Raw genomic sequence first — 26,513 nt, 5'->3', positions numbered from 1 at the left:
GCGGCCGGGGCCGGGCGCGCTTACCGTGCGGTAGGTGCGGCTCAGCGCCACCACCAGCTTCGCCTGGTTCTGGTGCGGCTGCTGCGCCAGCCGAAAGGCCTCCTTAATCGACAGCAGCCTCCTTTCCGCTCCCATGGCTCTGGAATCCTGCCGGGACGAGTCCTGCCCGCGATCGGCTACAGCCCGCCAGCCCGCCAACCCAGAGGCAGCGCCCTCCGCGGAGTCTTCTATGACAGCCCCAGGGAGTATTTACCGCTCGAACGTTCAAATAATTCCCGCGAGAGGGGGAAATCCCGCGAGACTGCCGTAAGCGCTTTGGGAGGAGAGAGCGGGAAGCGATGGGTCCACCCACCTCGCACCCCGCGCTTTGGGCGCATGCGTCTAGGTTCAACCTTGTCCAGCCGTTTTCACGGAGGGAAGTGGCGTTTCTAAGGGGGAGGGGCCTTGACTCGGCCGGAAGTAGCGTTGGCGCGGGAGCTGAGCGGAGTGGCGTTGCCACCGGAGGGGAAGGGCTGCTGGCGTTAGGCCTAGCTGGGTCGTGCGGCTGAGCGTGAGGCTAGAAAGAAAAAGCGATCCTCCAAGAGTGAGAACGGGAGATCTGCCGAGGATAACAACCTCCCTTGTGGCCGAAGGGCGGGGGATCCCCACACGAGGGCTCCGCTTCGAGAGACGGCGACAAAGGAAAGTTCGTAGCGCGTTCCGGAGGCCCGGCCACCTCTGAGAAGGGAGACGACGCTGCTGGGTCCGCTGAGCGGGGCGACCCGAGGTTAGTGAAGACGGATGCTGTCTTTTGAAGGCCTTAGTCCCTGCCCTGGTGAAGCCGACTGCGAGGTTCCGCAGGGCGTGCAGGCAGCCCGGGGATCGCTGCGAAGGGGGGTGCGGGCTAACTTAGCTGCTGCCGTTTCTAGATGTGCAGCTGTGGAGGCCCTGTTTACAAGTGTGCATAAGGACAGTGTATTAAGGGAGAACTCAAGAGAATGGAAAGGTCTTTCGGGTAGTGGTTAAAATAGAGAAGAGTAGGAACTAGGTTTTTAAATTTTAAATGAAATTGTATCAGACAGAACTTCTGTTGGATCTCAGGATGCACCATCCAAAAATAGGACTGTAGGAAACCAAAATATGCCACCCTACAATATACTTCTAGGGTATATTTTGAGCTGGTATTCTGATAAAATGCAGACACAGGAGTCGCTCTGAAAATCTGTCCTGTTGTAAAAGAAATTGACATCTACAGAGGAAATATACATCAGTAAAGGATCTGTATCAGAAAGAGGGCAGCTCTGCGATAATTTTTGTTACCTGGGAGATCTTATCTGCATACCAAGACAACTTTTATTCACCGTATATTTCCTCCCCTCACCTTTCCACAACTTTGTGGCCACCATCCCCCAGAAAGCCGCAAGCACCCATTTCTTGAGTAGCGTAGGATGCTGTATAATCTTCAATCATCTGACCATGGTGGGACTCCTCTGCGTATGTAATTAAGTACGGGTTTTTTTTCTTGTTAATGTCTATGTCAGGTTAATTTGTAACCCAGCCAAAGAACCTAGGAGGATGGAGGGAAGCCGTTTTTCCCTCTCCTACACCTCAGTAACCTACTGCCAGCTGAAGAAATAGAACGTTACTAAAGCCACCTGTACATCTTTCTCCTTTTGAATTACCTGCCCTCCGAAGAAGTAATGGATTTTCTGAATTTACTGTTAACTTTTACCATGCAGATTTTTATATATTAATGACATATTTTAATATATTAATGACACGAATAAATCCCTGAATGAGGATATTGTACTATTTTGCATGTTTTAACCGTTAAATGAATAATTATATGTGCATCTGGCTTTTTTCAATCAATATTGCTGTGGTTCATATTGATATGTTAATAATAGTAACTTGCACTTAATTAACCTTTATTATGTGCCAGACACCATTCTAAGCACTTTACTTCGTTTACTGCTTACAAACCCTGTAGGATAACTTTGATCTTCTTTTAAGATGAGGAAACTACGGCACAGACAGGTTGCTCTAGTACTCCATTGTATTAATATGCCATACCTTATCCATTCTCCTGCTTAATTCCTCAAACTTTGTAGATATTCAGCTGCTAGTTAAGAATGTGGTAACATTTGTGTTGCCCATAATTTTGCATTGTGACATTTCTAATATATTTTTTTTTTATTTTTATTTTGAGACAGAGTCTTGCTCTGTCGCCCAGGCTGCAGTGCAGTGGCGCGATCTCGGCTCACTGCAACCTCTGCCTCCCGGGTTCAAGCGATTCTCCCGCCTCAGTCTCCCAAGTAGCTGGGTTACAGGCATGCACCACCACACCTGGCTAATCTTTTGTATTTTTAATAGAGACGGCGTTTCGCCATGTTGGCCAGGCTGGTCTCGAACTCCTGACTTCAGGTGATCCACCCGCCTTTACCTCCGAAAATGTTGGGATTACAGGCGTGAGCCACCGCGCCCGGCTAGTATTTCTTTACTGTATTCTATTTGGCTGTCTCACCAACAGAGACATCACACCATTTTGTCAGTTACAGAAGAATGAGACATCTGGCCGCCAGAGGTCAGCCTAACTATATTTTGGTTAGTTTTTTTTTTTGTCTTTTTTTTTTTTTTTTAATGGTTAAAGCCATGGGGGTATTGGTTCAGTATTTTTTGATATTATAATCTGAAAATATTTTTTAAAAGGTGCTAGATTAAATTTAAACAACATAGTATACTGCCTTAAAGCTTACATTTTTCCTGACTTCTGTACTGTGAAACAGAACAAAAACAATTATGGGAAAGTAAGAGCCTTTTTTAAAATTTTCTGAGTAACATAATAACTGAAGTATAGCCAATCTCACAGGTGCAATCTGGTTGAAGTGAAAATAGTAAAAATATTAGAGGACAGCACAATTAAAAGCCAACAGCTTCTCCTGTCTCAGTTAATAAAGACTTATGGTCCACGACAAAGAATGAATACTCTTTTTCAGATTGAACAAGGTAATAGTACTATAATCTAAACTTAGAAGTATTACATTGTTTCTTCTTAAAGTTATAAGTAGTTTCCTTTATATTGCTGTAGTAGCATCATATATGTTGATCCTGCCTTAAAAAAATTATCTCATTTGTCTTTGTCTAACATTACCAAATTACCAAGATATAACTTGGAACTGTTCTCTCCCTGGAGTAAAATAGAACATGCTTGTGGTAGTTACTTACTGCAGGCCTTTGCCATTCTCTGATTCTTTCATTTACTGAGCCACTCATATATGCCAGACACTGTGCTAGGAGTGTGTGAAAGCCAGAGAAATACTCATTAGAGGAAAATTGCTGACCTGAAGCCATACCATATGACCTTATTAGCACAACTCAGTGTATTCGATAATGAAAATGTTCACTGACTTTGATTCTGGAAATCCCCCTACAGAGTAGCATAAACGAGACATTGATATTGTTTCTTTTCTCATTTAAAGTTATGCCTTTAAAGGCCACCCATGTTGCTGTATATACTTGGAATGTGTTTCCACATTTTACCAGTCCGCTTCTCCAGCGATAGGAACCTAGAATGCTTCTAATTCCTGTCATCACAGATGTAGCTTCAGGGTATATCTTCATACATGTTGTTCTTAAGGGAATTTCTTTGCTATCTATGCCCAAAAGTAGGATTGCTAGATCATGAGATGTGCAAATAGTTTGCCTAAGTAGTGCTGCCGGACTGTTCTTCGGAACAGTTACTCCACTCTACAATCCCACCAGCAGTGCCAGTTCCAAAAAAGAACTCACTGACACTTGGCGTTATCCAGCTTTCTTATTCTACCAAACTGATAGCATAATGTGATCATATTGTTCATGCCTTGGGATTTTCTCTTCTATAATTTGGATATCTTTGTCCGTTGCTCATTTCTTTATTGAAGTTGCTTTCTTAAAAATTGATTTAACTTTGTCCTTGGTATCTTTAGTTCAGTCCAGAAATGATTAATTGTGATGTGATTAAATTCATTTTTTGGTCTGGTGCTTTATGCTTTTTTGTTTAAGAAGTCTTTCCCTGGCCTCATTTCACAAAGATATTCTGTATTATATTTAACTAACTATATAGTTTTACCATCCCCATTTAGATCTTTAATCCATCATGAATCCTCCCTTATACATGTCATTATATGTATATGTATTAAATGGTTTTACTTTTCATTTTTTTCTTAACCTTGTTCTTAATTTTTTCTTAATTCTTATTCCAATACAGTTTTACTTTTTTTCATATAATGAGCCAGTTGTACCAATAATATGTACTAAACATATCCATTCACCCTTATTAGTTTATGTGCCAACCTTATTTTATATTACATTCCCAAATTATATATAGCTCTGTTTCTAAGCTCTGTTCTGCTCTATTGGACTATTGTCTGTTCTTATGCTAATCCTACCTTATCTTAATTTCTGTGACTTTAGTTATAGGACATACCTTGAAGAATAGGAACTCCCTTACTGTTTAAACAGTTCATTTGGCTATATGTGGAATTTTATTCTTTCTATATAAACTTTAAGATTTGTTTATAGAGTTCCTTAAAAATTTGATTGGAATTGTATAAATTAATAGGGAGAAAGTTGATATCTTTATGATATTTGTTCCATCCAAGAGCATGGAATGTCTGTATTTTAAATTATCATCTTATATTGTTTATTAGGTCTTACATATTAATGATTAGTTCCTAGGTTCTTTATAGGATTAGGTTTTTGTTGTTTGTTTTTCCTTCTGTGAAATGTCTTTATATATGGTCTAGTTAGTATTGCTGGTATAAAAGTTAACAGTGCCTGAGTTGAAACACTGGCCCTGTGACTTACTAGATGAATGGCTTTGATCACGTAACTTAATCCACAGGTAAGATGGGGACAATAAAAGTACCAACTTTTAGGGTTGTTAGAAGAATTTTAAAATAGTTAACATTTGTGCAGTTACTAGAGTAGTACATGGCAAATAGTGTTATATAAGTAATTAAATTAATGAATATTCATAGGTTAATTTCAAATCAGGACCATTGTTGAACTCTAATAGTTTGTATGGTTTTTTTAAATTGGATGATATCATCTGTAAGCTAATAGTTTTATCTCTTCCAATTCTTAACATATCTTTTTCCAAAAAGAGAAAAATGTTGATTAGAACTTTCAGTACTGTGTCAGACAGTATCAGTCTCAGTCAACATGGTTATCTTTAGCTAATTTCACTTTTTGCTGTTGTTGTTGTTGTAGAGAAGAGTCTCATTCTGTCACCCAGACTGGAGTACAGTGGTGTGATCATACCTCACCACACAGCCTCCAACTCCTGGGCTCAAGCAATCCTCCTGCCTCAGCCTCCCAAGTAGCTAGAACTAAAGGCACACACCACCACGCCTGGCTAAATTTTTAAAATTTTTTTGTAGAGACAGGGTCTTGCCATATTGCCCAGGCTGGTCTTGAACTCCTGACCTCAAGTGATCCTCCACCCTTGGCCTCCCAAAATGCTAGGATTACAAGCATGAGCCACTGTGTCCTGCCCCTGACTTCACTTTTAAAGGAAATGTATCTCATCTTATTCAGGATAATGTTTGCTTAAAGATTTTGGTAGATAACCTTTACCAAGTTGAGAAAGTTACATTCTCTTTCTAGTTTGGTAAAAATGTTTTGTCTTTTAAATAATAAATACATGGTGGTCAGGAACTAACAAAAGTTATCCACATTCAATAAAATTCTCTCTTTTTTTCCTTTAGTTCTGGTAATTTATACTTTTTTTTAATTTGAGCTATTCTTACTTTCCTGGGATAGGCCATATTTGATAATAGCATTCTTTTTAATGTACTGTTGGATTCTGTTAAGTGATATTTAGGATTTTGCAAGTGAAGTGAGCCTATACTTTTCTTGTTTGGTTCATCTCTAAGTTTAGGATTTATTTTTATTATCTTTATAAAAGTAGCTGGTCAGTTTTCATGCTTTTTTCTTTTTTGTGGAACAGCTTATATAGAATTGGTGATAGGATCACAACTTCTGAGGTCCCAGCAAGAGTCCTAACATCTAGCAGCTCTACCACCAGGACAGGCCCCCTAAAACTAAGTCCAACAAGCACCTCTGAAGGTAAAAAAAAAAAAAAAAAAAAACTTTTATAGCTCTCTATTTGGAGTTTGGGGCATAAGGGATCAGCTTTTGCAAAAGTAATTTTCTAGGCTAAAACTGCATACAAACTGGCCCAGTTATGTACCAACAAAGAATTAAAATGGCCCCAGACTTTGCTCCCCAATATTGTGATTGTAAGAGCTATTACCAACAGGTAAATTGGCCTAAGCCTGTGAGATAGAGAGGGAAGAGTCTGTAGGACTTCTTGCTCAGCATTTGTTCTGATTTTAGATATCTTGAAGTTAGGTAGGCAATAATGTTATCCAGTGCTTTCAGGCTTTAATATCATGTCTCTAGTCTTCTCATTTACAGGTTAAGGCTACCTTTCCAGATAGTCCAACAGCTAAATCACCAGTTTCCAAGGGCATTTGCATCACCTATGGAAAGCATCGGATCCTTATACACCAGATGTTCTTGACAGCTCATCCCGTCATTCCCCCCTGCACAAAAGTTGCTATACCAGCGGACAAGCAAGACAACTACTGAGCTTCTTTTGATTGTCAAGTAGATATAATATCACTGCCAGCAAAACAGCACAAAAAGTGTCTCTTCACAGTATCACTACCAGTTGGGACTATGCTAAGTAAATCAGCTTGCCTAGATGAGGACCCCTTCTCTTCTTGGGTAGCCAGGATTTGAAGGAGATACTCTGACCTGTGCCACTGGTAAGTGACTAATACTTTTACACACTGAACTGGTCCTGGAAACAGATGTCTTCTTTGTAAGTGAAGAATATACAACATAATCTTGAAGAACGGCACAGTGGTGTGGGCCACAAGCATACTTTATGTGTTTAACGGACTGAAAGACAAATTAATCTTGGCGAAAGGATTTTTCATCTCTTATTTCTATTTGCCAGTGTTAGTCAGTGTTCTGCTGGCTTAGATTATTACCTTTTTCTGGTTCCTTACTCTGTTTTATTCTGATGGGTCCTAGAAATCCCTCTCCTGACCACTTGTCAGAATCAGAAAGTGAGGAAGAAGAAAATATTAGCTACCTAAATGAGAGTTCTGGGGAAGAGTGGGATTCCTCTGAAGAAGAGGACTCTATGGTGCCCAACTTATCGCCTCTTGAGAGTCTTGCCTGGCAGGTTAAGTGCCTTTTAAAATATTCCACAACTTGGAAACCTTTAAATCCTAATTCCTGGTTGTATCATGCTAAACTCTTGGATCCAAGCACACCAGTCCATATACTTCGAGAGATAGGTCTAAGACTCTCCCATTGTTCCCATTGTGTCCCCAAACTGGAACCAATTCCTGAATGGCCGCCTCTGGCCTCTTGTGGAGTCCCACCTTTTCAAAAGCCTCTTACAAGTCCCAGCCGGCTCTCTAGAGATCATGCCACTCTAAATGGAGCACTGCAATTTGCCACCAAACAGCTAAGCCGAACATTGAGTAGAGCCACTCCCATACCTGAATACCTAAAACAGATCCCTAATTCATGTGTTTCTGGGTGTTGCTGTGGCTGGCTGACTAAAACAGTTAAGGAAACAACTCGTACTGAACCCATCAACACTACTTATTCTTACACTGACTTCCAAAAGGCAGTTAACAAACTCCTAACTGCATCACTGTAAAGATCTACCATTTGCTCTGATATCTCTGATGTTGCTAATTGAGAAAGTGGACAAAGTTAGTCATTATACAGCCCACTAATGCCTTCTCAGTCAAACTCTCTTATGCCCTGGCAAGCCAATGAGGATACCCTTTGACAAACCCTGTGGATAAAATGATAATATCAAGGTCAGGCATGGTGGCTCACACCTGTAATCCCAGCACTTTGGGAGGCTGAGGTGGGTGGATCTGCTGAAGTCAGAAATTTGAGACCAGCCTTGCCAACACAGTGAAACCCCGTCTCTACTAAAAATAAAAAAATTAGCCGGGCGCAGCAGTGCACGCTTGTAATCCCAGCTACTCGGGAGGCTGAAACAGGAGAATCACTTGAACCCAGGAGACGGAGGTTGCGGTGAGTCGAGATTGTGCCACTGTACTCCAGCCTGGGTGACAGAGCGAGACTCAGTCTCAAAAAAAAAAAAAAAGAATTAGTTAAGGGGACCATATTACAAAAGATAGTTGAATATTCTTCACACTCACTTCTCACCCTCCCCACCCCAATTTACTCTGCCTTTCTGAATGGCTTTAATGAGATATCTGATTATTAATGAAGAAAAGTAGACCACCACCCCTTTTGTTATCCAGACTTCAGAACAGCCATTGTTGAAAGCAAGAAGTTAGCTACCCACAATAATACCTTTCTGAGCATACTCTTCTCTAACATGCATTTCTATGGAAGTAGTTGAATTAAATTGAGTAACTACACAAAGGAAAATGGCAGGGCTATGAATTTCTTTCCCAGCTTTTATATAGATGTGCCTACATATGACACTCTTTAGGGTTCCTTTTATTTTATTTATTTTTTTTTTTTGAGGTAGTTGAATTAAACTGGGTAACTACACAAAGGAAAATGGCAGGGATATGAATTTCTTTCCCAGCTTTTATATAGATGTGCCTGCATATGACACTCTTTAGAGTTCCTTTCATTTTTTCTTTTTTTTGGAAGGGGGCAGGGAGGCAGGAGGAGTGCAGTTTTAAGCCTAGCCTATACTTCTACAAACTTATTATGGTACTTAAAATTACAGCATGAACGTTCTATATCAGAGTCTCCCACCAGGCTGTCTCTGGCTAAATCAGCCTATAAGATCATCCCTTGGGATTAAACAAACACCTGTTCTGTAGGGAATGTGTTTCCTGAATCTTGGTACTCAGACTTTTGTCAAGAGTAAATAAAATTTCAAAAGATGAATGGAAAAATGATTAAGAGAGCATTTCTGCTTTCAGTATTAACTGCTAATGGATTAAAATTTTAATCTGTATAGCATTTCCTGGAGTAAAAGTTCAAGTACTTTCCACATCCATTGCAAACTTTTCAGGAACCCTTCTAATTTTTTTTTTTTTTTTTTTTGAGACGGAGTCTTGCTCTGTCGCCCAGGCTGGAGTGCAGTGGCACGATCTCAGCTCACTGCAAGCTCTGCCTCCCGGGTTCGTGCCATTCTCCTGCCTCTGCCTCCCGAATAGCTGGGACTACAGGTGTCCACCACCACGCCCGGCTAATTTTTTGTATTTTTAGTAGAGACGGGGTTTCACCGTGTTAGCCAGGATGGTCTTGATCTGCTGACCTCGTGATCCACCTGCCTCGGCCTCCCAAAGTGCTGGGATTGAACCCTTCTAATTTTAAAGAACCTTCTTATTAGAAAATCTCAGCCTAATACAATCTGAAGTTAAGAGTTTTAGCAGCATTGTTTTTCTAAGTAGATTTAGCTATAGATTTTCTTCTGGCCAAACAAGGAAGAGTATATGCCCTTGTAAATGAGTCTTGTTTTGTTTATTTAAATAATCAGTCAAAACATAGAAATCAGTATACGTAAAATAAAATGCATGAGACTATTAAATCTTTTCATATACTCTACAAATAAAATGAAATCTGTGTGTGGTCCTGGTTGACTGGGCATCTAAAGGGAATTAGAAAAGAGATTATGAAAAGTATATATATATATATATATCCTCTTCCTTATTTTAGTTTTGCTTTTTCCTATTTTCCATAATTAAGTGCCGTTTACAAAGTGGCATCAAAAAATTGAAGCAGGCCAGGCATGGTGGCTCATGCCTGTAATCCCAACAGTTTGGGAGGCTGAGGCAGGTGGATCACTTGAGATCAGGAGTTCGTGACCTGCCTGGCCAACATGGTGAAAGCCCATCTCTACTAAAAATATAAAAATTAGCCGGGCATGGTGGCGTGTGCCTGTAATCGCAGCTACTTGGGAGGCTGAGACAGGAGAATTGCTTGAACCTGGGAGGTGGAGGTTGCAATAAGCCAAGATCGCGCCACTGCACTCCAGCCTGGGCAACAGTGAGACACCGTCTCAAAAAAAAAAAGGCAGTTAGGAATCATAAATTGTGTAAATATATAGCAACTTTAAGAAGAGAGAAGAATGCTTATAACCTAGTGAATATTTCTGCTGAGCCTTAGTTGTCTTGTCTAAAGGAAAAAAGAGGGAATTGTAGAATAAAAGTATTAGTGGAAATTATTGACCTGAAACCATATCATATTGTTAGTGTAACTGAATGTATCAGAAATTGTTCCTATGTAGGTATTCTGTGAAACTGGTTTCTAAAATGTTACAGGAAACTGTTTCCTTTTTTGTTTGTTTGTTTGTTTAAGTGGAGGTGGGAGGAGGTAGGGAAGAGGTCTGAATATTAAAATATGTTGATGTTTATGTGTTCATAATACGTTCCTTTTTCTCTCTTATGTGTGTATAAAAGTGCCTTGCTCATGAATGCATTTTTGCTATTCACTTCGAAAGGAAGCCTTTCCCCAGCTTGGCAGCTGAATAAACCAATAGCTTTGTACATGCTGAACAGAGTATGGTCATTTGTCCTCAACAAATGAAATAGATCCTACTTTGCTTAAGGCATATTCTACATTCACTAAGTACTGAATAGAGTTAACAGATACAGTACCTGAATCTATATAGTATGTCTGACAGGAGATGACTTGGCGTCTTTAGAGAAGAAACACACTTGAAGAAGAAAATGTCTGGTATTCAGTCAAGATTCAAAGTGAGCTTATTTGTTTATGTATTTTAAGTAATTCCAGGTTGCACAAAATAACAGGTACCTAAATAAGCCTTAAGTTAACTTTTTGTGTGGCATAAACACTGGGTTTGGGAATGAATTTACTACCTTTGCACTCCCTATGTTGGCTTCTGTTAAATGCAGTCACCATAATTAGGATAAAAAGATGATTTTATCCTCTATTTATAGAAATATTTATCAAAGGAGTAAGGAAACTATTTCTAAACCAGTGGACATTAACTGTCTTTTACTTTCTCAGTGCAGATAGGCAACTTTTTTTTTTTTTTTTTTTTTTTGAGATGGAATTTCGCTCTTGTTGCCCAGGCTGGAGTGCAATGGTGCAATCTCGGCTCACTACAACCTCCACCTCCCGGGTTCAAGCAATTCTGCCTCAGCCTCCCGAGTAGCTGGAATTACTGGCATGTGCCACCACGCCCAGCTAATTTTGTATTTTTAGTAGAGGTGGGGTTTCTCAGTTGGTCAGGCTGGTCTCTAACTCCTGACTTCAGGTGATCCACCCACCTCAGCCTCCCAAAGTGCTGGGATTACAGGCATGAGCCACCGTGCCCAGCCATAGGCAACATTTTTATTAAAACAGTCCAGATACCTTGAGCCTCAAAGACCATAATCATGTCTTTTAATCCCATCTGCTTCCTAAGAAAAGAAAAAAATCCATACATGCATGGCAGGAGGGCATATAATAGGTCCCCTCTAGGGGATAGAAGCCCTTCCTGCTGGGCCTTCTATCACACCTGTCCATATTTTAAAAAAAAAGTCTCTGATGAAAATGTTTTGATAGTGTAAATAGCTAAAGCATTTAAAGACTTTAGAAGTCACTTGGGTTATTTTCTGATGCGTAGGTTGGCTTGCATCTGGCTTTCTACTTTTGGCTCCAGTGTTAGAGAACATGTCTTTTGGAGCAGCCTGTTAGTTTTAAATATCTCTTGTTAGAAATTTAGCCATTCATCCAATATTGCTATGGAGAAGTGCCTACTCTAGTGCAGACACTGGGAATGCAAAACTAAATAAGATTACTACACATAGGAAATTAGTTTTAAAATATATGAACCAATATATTACCCCAAGCCATTTCTGCTGTCTAGGGTCATATTAAATAAACCTAAACCCTAATCGATATGTTGGCCCTTCACATATTGAAAATAGCTTATAGTGGAGAATCATATAAAAGAATTGAATGGAGCAGCCATCCAAGTATAATGAAAATTCATCTGGAGGGCAGACTTCAATTAAACCCCCACAATGGATACTCAGCCAAGGAAATGGGGAAAATATATAGATATTTTGTATCCAGATTTAAATGAGAAGTATGGGTAACTTCTCAGGCTTCATGAGATAACTGTGCAAGCTGGTAACATATCTGTCCGCCAGTGATACCCATTGGACTGAGGGAGTTACATTAGCTGGACCAACCACCAGTACTTCTATGTCAACTTGCTGTTGCTAAAAGAAAAATCTCTATGATGTGTCTCAAATAATTTTAAATAAAGTTGAGTTAATGACTACATATTTGAGTCTGCTAATTCCATGCAGTTTGCCAAGGTCTTCCTTTCAATTAGCAGCAGCAGTGAGACTTAAGTTTGCAACTGAGACCAAGAAATGGAAAGGATGAGGATATACCACAGTGACCTGACACTTGCTGGCTTCCCATCTTCTGTGAGAGCTATGACCAGCTATTCTCAATGAGCTCTGGAAAATGAATGCCTGGTTTTCTTTTTTTATTATTATTATTTCTTTATTTTTTTGACACAGGGTTTCGCTCTTGCCTAGGCTGGAGTGCGGGGGCATGATCTTGGCTCACTGCAGCCTCGACCTCCCGGGCTCAAGCCATCCTCCCACCTCAGCCTCATCAGTAGCTGTGGACTACGGGTGCACACCACCACACAGGCCAATTTTTGTATTTCTTTGTAGAGGCAGTTTCACTCAGGCTGGTCAGGAACTCCTGAGCTCAAGTGATCCTCCCACGTCAGCCTCCCAAAGTGCTGGTGTTACACTGGTACCTGGTGTAAAAAAAAAAAAAGGAAAATAACAGTGTAACAGGAAGACAGCGATAGGGTTATTTCTTCTAAACCGTGGAGTCAGTTAAAAATGTTAGCAACAGTTTCAAGTTGAATCGTAAAACAGGAAGTTGACTGGAATTTGGGCAGTTTATTTAGGAAGAATCTGACACGTGATATGAAAATTCCTGGGATCATTAGGGGAGTTAGGCTCTATATAACAACAATCATTCAGGAGGGACTCAGGATACTGGTTAGCTTAACAAGATTAAAACTGACTTCCTAGTATACACATAAATCAAGCTAGTTTCTCAAATTAGCAACAGAAACCAGATGAAACTCCTCAAATGAGTGTTGCAAAATAAGGAGCTGGTACTATAGTTTTATTTGGGGAGAAATTGTTAAGTTTGGGTTAACTGCTCAGCCTATGCCTGATACTACCCTTCCATCTATGGTATCAGCTGTGGCACCTGACACTCCAATGTATCAGCTGATGGTTTTGGTTTACAATTAATTAAGCAATGGACCAGTAGGGGCAACTTCTTTGAGAGGTACCCAAACAAGTGGAACAGCCCAAGGGCATGGCCATCTTCCATCAAAAAAGACCCTAGGTGGGCTTTCTGGTTGCACCCTGAGTAACCAGAATGGCCTGATAGACTGGCAGAGCTCTGGGGAAGGAAGGGTGCAGCCACTACCTGAAGAATTCTAATTTCTGAATCAATTGAAAGCTGGCATTAATGTTGGCCACAGACAATGCATTCCATGTAGACTTACTGCAAAGTGTGTTATATGATATTGGTCCCTGTCTACCTACTTGGTACTTAAGTAGACTCCCATGGCTTGAAAGCTTTGGACTAGACCCCAGTTTCCTTCTTTGAATGCAGTTTTTCTGTGTTGTCACATCCTACTTGGGACACGTTTCTTTAAATGGGTTGGGTTGCCTGATGTAGCAAAAAGAAATACAGGACACCCAAATACATTTGAATTTCAGAAAAATAATGAAATATGGCACATATACCAGAAAAAAAGTTATGTTATTTATCTGAAATTCAAATTTAGTTTCCTGCATTTTATCTGCAACCCTATAAATATGTTAGTGGCATGGATTAAGCTTGGGTTTTAGTCTATGTAGTTGTTCCCAGGAACTGTCTTGACTCTTTCCAGTATGTGTTGTTTTCTTATGTCTAAGTAATTGACTAGTAGCCAGGAGCAGTGCTGGTGCATACCCGTAGTCCTAGCTATTCAGGAGGCTAAATTGGGAGGATTGCTTGAGCTGAGGAGTTTGAGGTTGCAGTGGGTTATGGTCATGCCACTGCACACCAACATGGGCACCAGAGCAAGCGCCCATCTCTAAAATAATAATATTTAATAATAAGAGACTGGGGGTGAGGAAGGCTTACACATAGTTGACCCAAGTTGTATTTCTTATATATTTATTTATTTATTTCTTAGAACTGTTGTTGAGTGTCAGAAGAGGAGGCCCAATTGCAGATATGAGACTTTTCATAGGAGACACGTGGTATTTAGCTAAAATAACCACATAACCATTACAATATTTGCAAACACAAATTTTTTAAATGCTGTCTCAATAGCAGGTAGTTTGGATTTGTGGTTTGTTGTTGTTGTGAGATGGCGACTCACTCCGTCGCCAGGCTGGAACGCAGTGGTGCGATCTCGGCTCACTGCAATCTCCACCTCCTGTGTTCAAGCAATTTCCCTGCCTTGGCCTCCTGAGTAGCTGGGACTACAGGTGCGCACCACCACGCCCAGCTAATTTTTTGTATTTTAGTAGAGATGGTTTCACCACGTTGGCCAGGATGGCCTCGATCTCCTGACCTCATGATCCACCCACCTGAGCCTCCCAAAGTGCTGGGATTACAGGTGTGAGCCACCGCACCTGGCCGTCTGTGTGTGTTTTAAGCAGTTACTTTCTCACTCTTCTTTACCATGAAGGGAAAGTATATCACTCTTTAAAAAAAAAAAAAAATACTTGATAGGTAGCACAGTTATGATACCCATTCTTCATCACAGAAAAGGTTCACAAATTTGGAACACCTATCTTTGCCTTCCAGAACCCCCAAAAGACTCGAGGATTTAAAGGCACAAGGTACCCTGGAAGGTGGGAGAAATAAAGAAAGTTGAAACAAGGGGATTATTTGAACATTTATTTTTGCTCTTCTTTTGTAGGCAGGCAGCTATCTCTCTAGCAGGTGACTGAAGCCTTACTGTCTGGAGAAATTAAACCAAACAGACTTAGAACTGAGGACAGGGGGAGGATGGTAATGGTAGTGATGTGCTATATGGAAGACAAAATGATTAACAGAATGTGAGTATTCTGAACATTATGAGCCTCCAGTCCACTTTTCTCCATCTGGCTACAGAATCTGGCAATGGGGCTTATACCCAGCCCTGCTCACCTGACCGAAAAAGACAAGCAGTAAAAAAAACAGCTTGACCCTCGATTATTTGTTACAGTGAAACTGAGAGTCCACAAGCCCTGCTCATTCATATACAGCTTTCAGTCACTTGGAATCACTATACACAGATAGCCAAGGATCACTAGATATTTGAGGAAACCTTCAACATGAAAGATGAACATAAAGAAGCTGTGATATTCTCAGAAAGGAATATACTGCTTCCATGAAATAGGATCAGGATGCTATTTTAAAAAATGACCAATCCAAAAACAAAAGCTATTGGAAAAACAGGAAACCAAAAGTAAACATTCAGTAGATGTATTAGAAAATAACTTGAAGAAATTTTAAAAAGTAGAACAAAGAGATGAAAAGTAGGCAAGAACAAAAAAGAAACTTAAACCTGAATAAGATGCAACATCTAATAAATGAGTTCCAAAATGAAAGAACAGAGAAAGAAGGTGAAGAGAAAAAAAAATTAAAATAACATTTCCCGAAAATAATAAGACTTTAGTCTTCTAAATTAAAAGTGTCCACTAAGTGCCCTGTGAAATGAATTAAAAAATACCAAAGCACATTGTTAGGATATTTCAGAATGCTAGAGTTATGGAAGGACCTAAAAGCTTCCCAATAAAGGTAGCGGGGAAAGTTACATAAAAAGGATATGTTTTCAAAATGGCATTTAGATTTGTTGGTAGCAACACTGGATGCGGAAAGACTATGAAAGCAAGGTCTTTAAATTTAAAAAGAAATGATTTCCAACGCAGAATTTTGTACTCAAATAATCCAATCAAGAGTGGGGCTAAAATAAAGATACCTTAAGACTTGCATGGTCTCAGAATTTTATCTCACCATCTACCTTTTCTTAGGAAGCCACTTGGAGGATGTGCTTTACCAAAATGAGGGAGTAATCTGAGAAGGCATGGGATCCTGAAACTAAAAGATGTCACAAAGGAAAACGAGGAAAGTCCCAGGATGACTACTGTGTCAAGTAAGTAGGACGGAGGTTCCAGGAAGTAGGTGTCTAGGAAAACTGGGAACAAAGTATTTGAGTACAATGGAAAGTGTATAAATAAGCAGGAAATTTGAAATTTTATTTCTTAGAAAGTATGTTATTTAGTAATCAGTTTTTTAAAAATTTGACATTAAAAGTATAGGCAAATTGGAGTCTTGTCAGCTATAATTAGATTGGTCCTTACGGCATAATACTCCACAATTGCACTAGATGCTGACTTCAATAAGATGTGCGCCACAGAAGATATTTTTAGGAAATAAAAAGTTTTTCAATTTGTTTTTGTATTTGATTTGCTTAGGGAAATCTCAGTTTTGTATTTATTTACAGAAATAATGCATAGTCTATAGCAGTAATTTCAGCAAGCTTTTTGTTTAAATTTTAGCCTCTGTAGAATCAAAAGCATAAAGAATTACAGGTTGAGCATTCCTAATCCAAAAATTTGAAATCTGAAATGCTCCAAAATCCAAAACTTTTTGAGTGCCAACATGACAGCACAAATGGAGAATTTCACACCTGACCTCATGTGACAGGTCAGTCAAAACAAAGGCACACAACAGTTTATTAAAACTACTGTATAAAATTACCTTCAAGCTATGTATATATGAAACATCAATGAATTTCATGTTTAGACTTCCCATCCCAAAGATATCTCATTATGTATACGTAAATATTCCAAAATCTGAAAAAGTTAAATCTGAAGCACTTCTGTTCCCACACGTTTCAGATAAGGGATACTCAACCTGTATCTACTTTTTAAAAATAATATTCTGAAATTCGATACCGTTTTTCATCTTCCATGCTATTTTTGCTATCAAGATATGGTTACATACAGTGGCTGGTCCATAATATATTCCTATATAATATTTTAGATGTTTCCTTATGAGTCATGATTCAGAGTTTTTTTCTGTGCTTTGTTTATGTTAATATTACATAATCTGAGAGTGAATTTTTATTTACTTGCAAGTGACACGTATGCTGATAGGTTTTTCTCTCTGTCATCAAATCTATTGAGTAAACCATGCCAGGCCAATTTGTCCATCTCCTTTTTTCTAAGTAAGAAATCACATATATACAGTAAATAGAGTGCACTAATCATAAGTGTACTTGATTTTTTTACATATGTATACATTCATATCAAGATCACATAAAAATGTATACACTCAGATCAAAGTATTAAGAATTTCAAATTCTCTTATGCCCTTTCCTAGTCTATACATCTCCCAGAAATAACTCCTCTTTTCTAAAGATCTATTAGTTTTGGTTGTTCTCAGATTTCATGTGAATGGAATCATACAGTATATATTGTTTTATGCCTGGCTTCTTTCAGCAGTGTACTTCTTCTTTTTTTATTGTTATAGACTATTTGATTATATGAATATATCATAATTCATTTATCCTTTTACCTGTTGACATTTAAGTTATTTCCAATTTTTTGTTATTATGAATAAAGCTATAATAAACATTCTGTGTGTATTGTTTTGGTTTGGTTTGGTTTTTTGTGGATATGTGTATTCATTCCTTTGGGTATATACCTAGGCATCAAATTGCTATATCAGAGTAGTTGTGTATTTATTTTTAATAAAACTGCCAAACACTTTTTTTTTTATTTAAGTTTTAGGGTACATGTGCACAATGTGCACGTTTGTTACATATGTATACATGTGCCATGTTGGTGTGCTACACCTATTAACTTGTCATTTAACATTAGGTATATCTCCTAATGCTGTCCCTCCCGCCTCCCCCCACCCCACAACAGGCCCCGGTGTGTGATGTTCCCCTTCCTGTGTCCATGTGATCTCATTGTTCAATTCCCACCTATGAGTGAGAATATGCAGTGTTTGGTTTTTTGTCCTTGCGATAGTTTGCTGAGAATGATGGTTTCTAGCTTCATCTATGTCCCTACAAAGGACATGAACTCATCGTTTTTTATGGCTGCGTAGTATTCCATGGTGTATATGTGCCACATTTTCTTAATCCAGTCTATCATTGTTGGACATTTGGGTTGGTTCCAAGTCTTTGCTATTGTGAATAATGCCGCAATAAACATACGTGTGCATGTGTCTTTATAGCAGCATGATTTATAATCCTTTGGGTATATACCCAGTAATAGTATTGCTGGGTCAAATGGTATTTCTAGTTCTAGATCCCTGAGGAATCGCCACACTGACTTCCACAATGGTTGAACTAGTTTACAGTCCCACCAGCAGTGTAAAAGTGTTCCTATTTCTCCACATCCTCTCCAGCACCTGTTGTTTCCTGACTTTTTAATGATCGCCATTCTAACTTGTGTGAGATGGTATCTCATTGTGGTTTTGATTTGCATTTCTCTGATGGCCAGTGATGATGAGCATTTTTTTCATGTGTCTGTTGGCTGCATAAATGTCTTCTTTTGAGAAGTGTCTGTTCATATCCTTCACCCACTTGTTGATGGGGTTGTTTATTTTTTTCTTGTAAATTTGTTTGAATTCTTTGTAGATTCTGGATATTAGCCCTTTGTCAGATGGGTAGATTGCAAAATTTTTCTCCCGTTCTGTAGGTTGCCTGTTCACTCTGATGGTAGTTTCTTTTGCTGTGCAGAAGCTCTTTAGTTTAATTAGATCCCATTTGTCAATGCCAAACACTTTTTAATGTGACTGTATCATTTTACACTCTCACCAACAATGTATGGAAGTTCCAGTTGCTCCATATCTTTACAAACACTTGTGATTGTCAGTCCTTTTAATTTTACTCATTCTGGTGGTTGTTTAATGGTATCCCAGTGTGACTTTAATTTACTTTGATTTAATTTAATTTTGATTTAATTTAATTTAATTTTCTTTGATCAGTGTTGTTAAACACCTTTTTATATACTTATGAGACATTCAGATACCTCTTTGCAAGTACTTGTCCAAGGTTTTGGCCACTTGTAAAATAGATTATCTTGTTCTTATTAATTTGTAGTTGTGTTTTTTTTATTTTTTAGAAATGGGCTCACACTGTTGCCCAGGCTTGTCTCGAAATCCTGACCTCAGACAATCTTATCCTCTCAACCTCCCAAAATCCCCCAGCTGAAATTACAGGCATGAGCCACCATGCCCAGCCTATAGGAGTTTTTATATACACTGTATACAAGTTGTTTATTTATATAATGAATTTCTTCTGCCATTCTATGCCTTGCCTATTTTCTTTTTTTTAAGACAGAGTCCTACTCTGATGCCCAAGCAGGAGTGCAGTGGCGGGATCTCAGCTCACTGCAACCTCTGCCTCCCAGGCTCAAGCAATTCTTGTGCCTTAGCCTCCCAAGTAACTGGGATTACAGGTGTGTGCCACCACACCCAGCTAATTTTTGTAGGTTTTTGTTGTTGTTGTTGTTGTTAGTAGAGACAGAGTTTCTCCATGTTGGCCAGGCTGGTCTCGAACTCTGACCTCAAGTGATCTGCCTGCCTTGGCCTCCCAAAGTGCTGGAATTACAGGCGTGAGCCACCACACCCAGGCATTGTTTGTTTTCTTAATGGTATATTTTGATGAGTAGAAGTTTTCAACTTTGATGAAATCTAATTTATCAGATTTATTTTTGTATTATGGTTAGTGCTTTAACAAATCTTTGTTAACTTGAATATTATGAAGATAGTCTTCTATTTTTTTAGAAGATTTATAGTTTAGCTTTCACATTTAAGATACATTTTCAAATTTGATTACTGAGAAGAGAATATTTGTGGGTATCTCATTTTTCTCCAATACTTTCTCCTTTTCTTCACATTCTTTATCCAAATTCAAGGGGATTTATCATATATGACATTTATGTCTTTGGAGGTTTTTTTGTTTTTTTTGTTTTCATGAAATTTGGGTAGGAAAGCTGACATACTGTTTTTAAGTTATCCCCAAAAGACTGAAGAATTCCCAAATTGGACTTCTTCCTAAAAACTAATTATCTAAGTGGCATAAATTAACTAAAAATCAAACAGTTCTTAACACTTATTTTGTTTAAAATTTTGAATGTTAGCACACCAATTCTGCATTAGAATGAATGAAAAATAACCAAATCTGTATTATTCTACCATATATTATTATTTAAATTTTTTACATTTTTGAGTTATTCTTTTAGACATTATCTAGTCTTACTATTTTAAATATTATCCTTCTACTTCCCTGTTATTCAACTACCAGAAAGTTCTCAGTATCAGTTTCTGTACAAAACATTGACACTTTCTACAATTATTATTTGTAGCACTTTACTTTTGTAGTACATACACATTAATGTTTTTGCTTATTAATAGAAGCACATTCAGTCACTCAGCAAATATTTATTGAGCACCTACACAGTGCCAAGTGCTAAGAATTTAGCAATAAACAAAACAGACAAAAATTCCTGCCTTCATAAAGCTTACATTGCAGTGAGATTTTTTTTTCACTTCAGTTTATAACTGGAATGTTTTTGTTTACCTTTATTTTAAAATGAACGTTCAGGCCAGGTGTGGTGGCTCATGCCTATAATCCCAGCATTTTGGGAGGCCAAGGTGAGAGGATCGCTTGAGTTCAGAAGTGTGAGACCAGCCTGGGCAACATAGGGAGACCTCATCTCTACCAAAAATTTTTTTAAATTAGCAAAGTATGGTGGTGGCATGCACCTGTGGTCCCAGCTACTCAGGAGGCGGAGATGGAAGGATCACTTGAGTCCACACCACTATACTCCAGCCTGGATGACAGAGTAAGAGACCTTGTTTAAAAAAAACAAAACAAAACAAAACAAAAACAGATAATCTGCAATAAGTCTGAATTATTTGCACTAGTTAATTTTATGTCCATTACAAATGAGTGCTCCCCGAGGTCAGGAGATCAAGACCATCCTGGCCAACATGGTGAAACCCCTTCTCTACTAAAAATACAAAAAAATTAGCCAAGCATGGCAGCACACACCTGTAATCCCAGCTACTCAGGTGGCTGAAGCAGGAGAATCGCTTGAACCCAGAAGGCGGAGGCTGCAGTGAGCCAAGATCGTGCCACTGCACTCCAGCCTGGCGACAGAGTGAGACTCCGCCTCAAAAAACAAAAGGTGTGCTCTCTTTTCATAGTGTACAGTTATGAAAAATTGCTAGCCAGTCAAAAATTACATTTCCCTGATCCCCTTATATCTAGATAGTGCATATCAGTTTTTGCCGATGGAGTGACAACAGAATTGGTGTGTTACTTCAAGGCCAAGGTGTTTTAGAAGTGAATATACCTTCTCTGTGTTCTTTTTTGCATTTTGCTGGCTGGATGCAGATGACTGTCAGGCTCTAGGGGATAGTGGACCCGCAAGATAGAAGGAGCTGATCCTTGATTCACTTTAGACAGGAAAGAGGTCCAAAGACCAGTAACTCAGTCACTTTAATGTGACCAAAAAAACCATGTCAAGCTACTTGTGTAGTTTAGCAATTAGCATCGCCTTAATAATATGCTTGCTTCGTTAATACTGCAGATGCTGTTAATCTGACCAGATATGATGTTTGTCTGAAAACCAAACCATTATTATTGATCAGGTACAATTTCTGGAATAACAAAGACAATATTGAAGGTGGAAGTTAGCTATGTAGCCTCCCAAAGGCCAAGGCCAGTGCCTAAGAGCAGATTTTTGCTGAACATTGAGGCCAGTGCAGATTCCAGTGCATCCCCATCAGGTAGTGACTTAAAAAAAAAAAACAGTATGGGAGGCAGGTGTTGTATAAGAAAGTAGGAGTAATTGTGATCATTCTTTGACCATGAACCATAATGTTACTACAACTGTAGTCATATTAAGTGGTTAGTGAAATTCTAAGCAAATAAGGCTGAGGAATGTGGAGGAGATATGGTGTGGGAAAACCATGTCCTTCTGCATTCATTATGGTAGTAAGCACAAAATGGGTCAGAAAATAATATCTACAGGCTCAGAATGCTCCTGTATTAATAGAACTGGTTGCCCCTGGGGGAGTGGAAACAGTGACCAGGAACAAAGGTGGGAGGGAACCTTTTCATTTTTTCACTTTTGAATATTGTACCATAAGTATATATTATGTGTTCAAAAATCATCATTTTATGATTAGCTTGTGAGAATTGATTGGTCAGGGAAGATAATAACTTTACTGAATTTCACCAAAGTGCTTTTTGAAAATTGGTGGATGAGATTGCAAAACTTATAACATAACTTAGTAAGTACAGGTAATGATATTCTTCGCTTGAATCAATGAAATTTCATAGGTTTTCGGTTATAACAGCTATTAAAGTCAGTGTTGAAATAAACTGAACTTAACACTAGACCTCTGAACTTAAAACTAGACCTCTGAATCACAGTATCTCAAAATGATAAATTCAATTATGTTGCTTTGTTTTAAATGTTGCAACACTGTGTCATAATGTGTTATTAGTATACAATATTTCTAACATTTCATGAAATAACTCACTGCTACGGGAGCTCAAAGACAGCACCTCTGACTGGAGTAGTCAGTCCAGGGCTACCTCATGGGTGTGATTTGAACCGAGAATTGGAGGATTTTGGGATGTGGATAGCAGAGAGGACAAGAAGAACATCACAAAGCACTTAGAGGGAACTAGCAAGGGTTGGTTGGGCCATGAAGCAATTCTCTACATGGTGTCTGGTAGCATCTACAACAGCATCACTGAAGAGATTGTTTTAAATGCCTGACCCCAGACCGATGAATCAAAATTTCTGAGATGGGGAAGCAGAAATACTCATTTTTATCAAACTCCTTGTTTAGTAAATATAAACAAATTTTATGTTTACTAATATTTGAGAATTTCTAACCCCATGTAAATACTCTGGATAATACTTGTCTGCAAAGACACTGTGGAGGACAACCACCACCAAAAACAGCTGGAGTCAATTCCAAAAAGAGAAATTGAGAAACAACTACAATGCAATATTCAACCATAGATCAGACATATTACCAATACTTTAGTCCATTAAAAAATTTGAGTTGCCACTTAGTACATAGCTCAAATGATCATATTAATATTTAACACAATCTGACTATGACTTTGCTGTAAAACATTTTATTCCAAAATGTCATGCTCCATGGTGTCATGTCGATATACTGAAATCTCAGTACAAGCGTCGCCATTGTGTAAAAGAGGTTTTCATTTTACTCCCTGGGAGATGAGATGGAAGATTTGATACCATGCTACGTTTAATGAAACCCTGAATACTAGTTAATGTGTGTAAGGATTACAGTTAAAAAAAAAAAGCATGATGCTAATTTACACGTGTGTTCTTACATTCACTCAAAAAAGGGAAGATGTTTGACAGAAAACATCAGCTTTTAAAAATAAAATATGGTATAGGTGCTGTACGGAAATGCAGAGCTACGAGAACATATGTTAAGGACATGCAGCCTGATCTGCAACTACAGAGACAGCCTTCCTGTGGAACTGACATTCAGGCTGAGATCTGAAAGATGAGTAGGAATGAGTCAGGCATAGTGGGGGAAAAAGCATTCTAGATACTCAAGAATGTGAACTTGGTTTTAGATGAGTAATATATTAGGAGTAATAACAACAATCGAGTTACCTGTGCCACTTAACTGATTAGGAAAGAAAAATACTAATTAAAAGCTTTAGCCTAAGTAAATCTACCGAAGTAAATTTTTACCAAAGAAATCACCTAAGGCAACACTTAGATTATCAGCGTGGTAAAGATGAATTATTTAATACCTGTTGGGACAACCATTTAGCCATCTGGAAAAGCATAAGTCTGGAGTCTAACCTCATTCCATATATCAGCATAAATCCCAGGTAGATAAACCATATTTTAAATGAAGTCATGAAAGTGCTAGGATAAACTATGGATTCCCTTTTCCTCATAATCTGGGGTAGAGAAGGCTTTTCTAAGCATGAGGAAGAAGCCAAAAAATGTGAGGGAAAAGATCAACAGATTTTCCTACATAAAAATTCAAAATGTTTATAGAGCATGAGAAAGCTAGAAAAAAAATCCGCTAACTGCGGGAAATGTTTGCAATATATATGATAGGCAAAGTGCTAAAAGCCCCTATTAAGGAAGAGCTCTTTGTAAGCAGCAAGAAAGCCAGGCAAAAACAATGACTAATCAAGTTGTGGGAAGGTATTCAGTTCTACCAGCAAACAAATGGTGCGGGGGAATATTTCTATGGGAACACTTGCACATCTGTGCAAAAACCCACTTACAACAATGTCATGTAGGCAGTTGCCTTGATGCAACAGTAACCTTAAAATACACGATTAGGCAGGCTGTCCCAGGTGTCATGAACAGGAAACCTCACACCGCAAATTAAGAGGCTCAAATCACATGGTTTATCGCTTTTAAACAAAATATAGTTGGAAAGATATAGTGACGTTTAACACATTTAGGATAGGGTCCAAGAGAGGTGGGAGGAAAAATTACCTGAATTTCATGTTACACAGTGTTGTGGCGTCTTATCTGCTACATCAACCTTTACCTCTGATAATTAGGTTATGAGGACTACAGCCAAAACTGAAAATGGGGGCTCAGCAGTGCTTACAGCCAGCGCACACTTGCTCTGTCAGAAACTCAGGGGCAAGGATACCTAGCTAATGGCCTGCTGAGAGCCATGGGTTTTTTGTTTGTTTGTTTGTTTGTTTTTATTTTTAGAGACAGGATCTCACTCTGTCACCCAGGCTAGAGTGCAGTGGCAGGATCATAGCTCACTGCAGCCTCGAACTCCCGGGTTCAAGCAATCCTCCCACATTAGCCTCCCAAAGTGCTGGGATTACAGACATGAGCCACTGCTCCCGACTGAAAGCCATGTTCTTAATCTGTGTTTCTGTGGCAGAACAGAAATAGGGCCAGAACGGGTGTCATTAATGAATGGCCATTTTAGGAATGAACTATCAGCCTGAAGGTGGCATCGTCTGTACATTGCAACTTGGCCTTTCCCACCTTATTCTGTCCGTTAGGAACACTCTTGTTTCTTCCATCCTTTTTACATATGTTCCATTTATTTTCTGTCATGTCTTGCTCTACACTATCTATACTTAACATCTTAATCCTGCCTATTTCACAGGCTACTTCTTTGCCCATTATACTTAACACATGAGTTTCATATATTCTTTTTTTTCTCTATCCCTTAGGACAGAATTTAATATCCTCATAATACAGCAAGCATACATTACAAATATACGTTAAAGATTTTGGCTTAAAATATTTTAAAAATTGTCCAGTAGAAGATAGAGTAAATGGTATTGTATGTAATGGAAAACTGGTTGTTATGAATGGGAAGGTAGATCTTCATTGACAAAAAGATATCCACTTTATATTACTGAGTAAGTAGGGTTCAAAAGCATTATTATAGGCGGGGCATGGTGGCTTACCCCTGTAATCCTAGCATTTTGGGAGGCCAAGGTGGGCGGATCACTTGAGGTCAGGAGTTCAAGACCAGCCTGGCCAATATGGTGAAACCCTGTCTCTACTAAAAATAGAAAAATTAGCCATGCATAGTGGCAGGCACCTGTAATCCCAGCTGAGGCAGGAGAATCCCCTGAACCCAGCAGGCAGAGGTTGTAGTGAGCCAAGATCACACCACTGCACTCCAGCCTGGGCGATAGAGTGAGACTCATCAAAACCAAAACAAACAAAACAAAAAAAATTATTGGTCGGGTGCAGTGGCTCATACCTGTAATCCCAACACTTTGGGAGGCTGAAGCTGAGGTCAGGAGTTCGAGACCAGCCTGGCCAACATGGCGAAACCCCATCTCTACTAAAAATACAAAAATTAGCCAGGCATGGTGGCGCATGCCTGAAATCCCAGCTACTCAGGAGGCTGAATGAAGCAAGAGAATCTCTTGAACCCGGAAGGTGGAAGTTGCAGTGAGCCAAGATTGTGCCACTGCACTCCATCCTGGGCAACAAGAGCGAGACTTCGTCTCAAAAAAAAAAATTATTATAGTATTTGTTTATAGTTTACACAGAAGTGTGTAAACATTCCTGAAATACATATATGTTTGTTACATTTTCTATATGTGTACACAGAAATGTCTAGAAGTATCTTCTCCAAAATATTAACAATAATTTTCTTGAGTTTGGAATGTGGGGTTATTTTTGCTTGCTTCTACTCTTTTTTTTGTTGTTGTTGTTTGTATTATTATGGGTGAGGATGTTTGGGGGGGATACTATGAGAAGTTTATAATCTAAAGAAAAGGCAAATCAATTATGATTTTAAATTTTTCTGACCAAGCACAGTGGCTCACACCTGTAATCCCAGCACTTTTGGGAGGCCGAGGTGGGAAGATCACTTGAAGCTAGGAGTTCAAGACCAGCCTGGACATCATAGTGAGACCTTGTTTCTATTTTAAAAAATAAGAATTTTTA

The 26,513-nt window shown here is 38.9% G+C and overlaps 2 protein-coding genes across 20 annotated transcripts in view; one reads left to right on the top strand and one right to left on the bottom strand.

The window, feature by feature from the left end:
* Positions 1 to 541, bottom strand: part of NCAPG (non-SMC condensin I complex subunit G) — a 32,854-nt gene extending 32,313 nt beyond the window's left edge. For 4 of the 7 annotated variants that reach the window (XM_055385465.2, XM_055385466.2, XM_019025392.4 and 1 more), the window contains exon 1: positions 25 to 437. In XM_055385465.2, the coding sequence (XP_055241440.1) occupies positions 25 to 135 (111 nt within the window). In that variant the 5' untranslated portion in view covers positions 136 to 437. Of the gene's footprint in view, positions 1 to 24 lie in introns of all 7 variants that reach the window. The other 3 variants (XM_004038484.5, XM_055385469.2, XM_055385467.2) reach the window with 3 other exon arrangements.
* On the top strand, positions 422 to 17,682 carry DCAF16 (DDB1 and CUL4 associated factor 16). Of its 13 annotated transcripts, none has more exons than XR_008679291.1 (4): positions 628 to 766; positions 1,521 to 1,676; positions 5,969 to 6,087; positions 6,439 to 10,541. XR_008679291.1 is itself a non-coding variant. In XM_063705218.1 (3 exons), the coding sequence occupies exon 3, from the start codon at positions 7,052 to 7,054 to the stop codon at positions 7,700 to 7,702; it is 651 nt and encodes a 216-aa protein (XP_063561288.1). In that variant the 5' UTR covers positions 633 to 766; positions 5,969 to 6,087; positions 6,439 to 7,051; the 3' UTR covers positions 7,703 to 10,541. The 13 variants fall into 13 exon arrangements, 4 of the variants coding, with proteins under 4 accessions (XP_018880943.1, XP_063561288.1, XP_055241445.1 ...); XR_010133347.1 differs by lacking the exon at positions 1,521 to 1,676 and adding an exon at positions 16,056 to 17,682 and having other exon boundaries at positions 633 to 766; positions 6,424 to 6,791; XR_010133344.1 differs by lacking the exon at positions 1,521 to 1,676 and adding an exon at positions 2,849 to 2,985 and having other exon boundaries at positions 647 to 766; positions 6,424 to 10,541.
* The last annotated feature ends 8,831 nt before the right edge of the window (positions 17,683 to 26,513 follow it).

The sequence above is a fragment of the Gorilla gorilla genome, chromosome 3, assembly GCF_029281585.2.
Source record: "Gorilla gorilla gorilla isolate KB3781 chromosome 3, NHGRI_mGorGor1-v2.1_pri, whole genome shotgun sequence".
NCBI lineage: Eukaryota > Metazoa > Chordata > Mammalia > Primates > Hominidae > Gorilla > Gorilla gorilla.
Note: the sequence above shows the minus strand (reverse complement) of the source record. Positions and strands in the feature narration are given on the sequence as shown.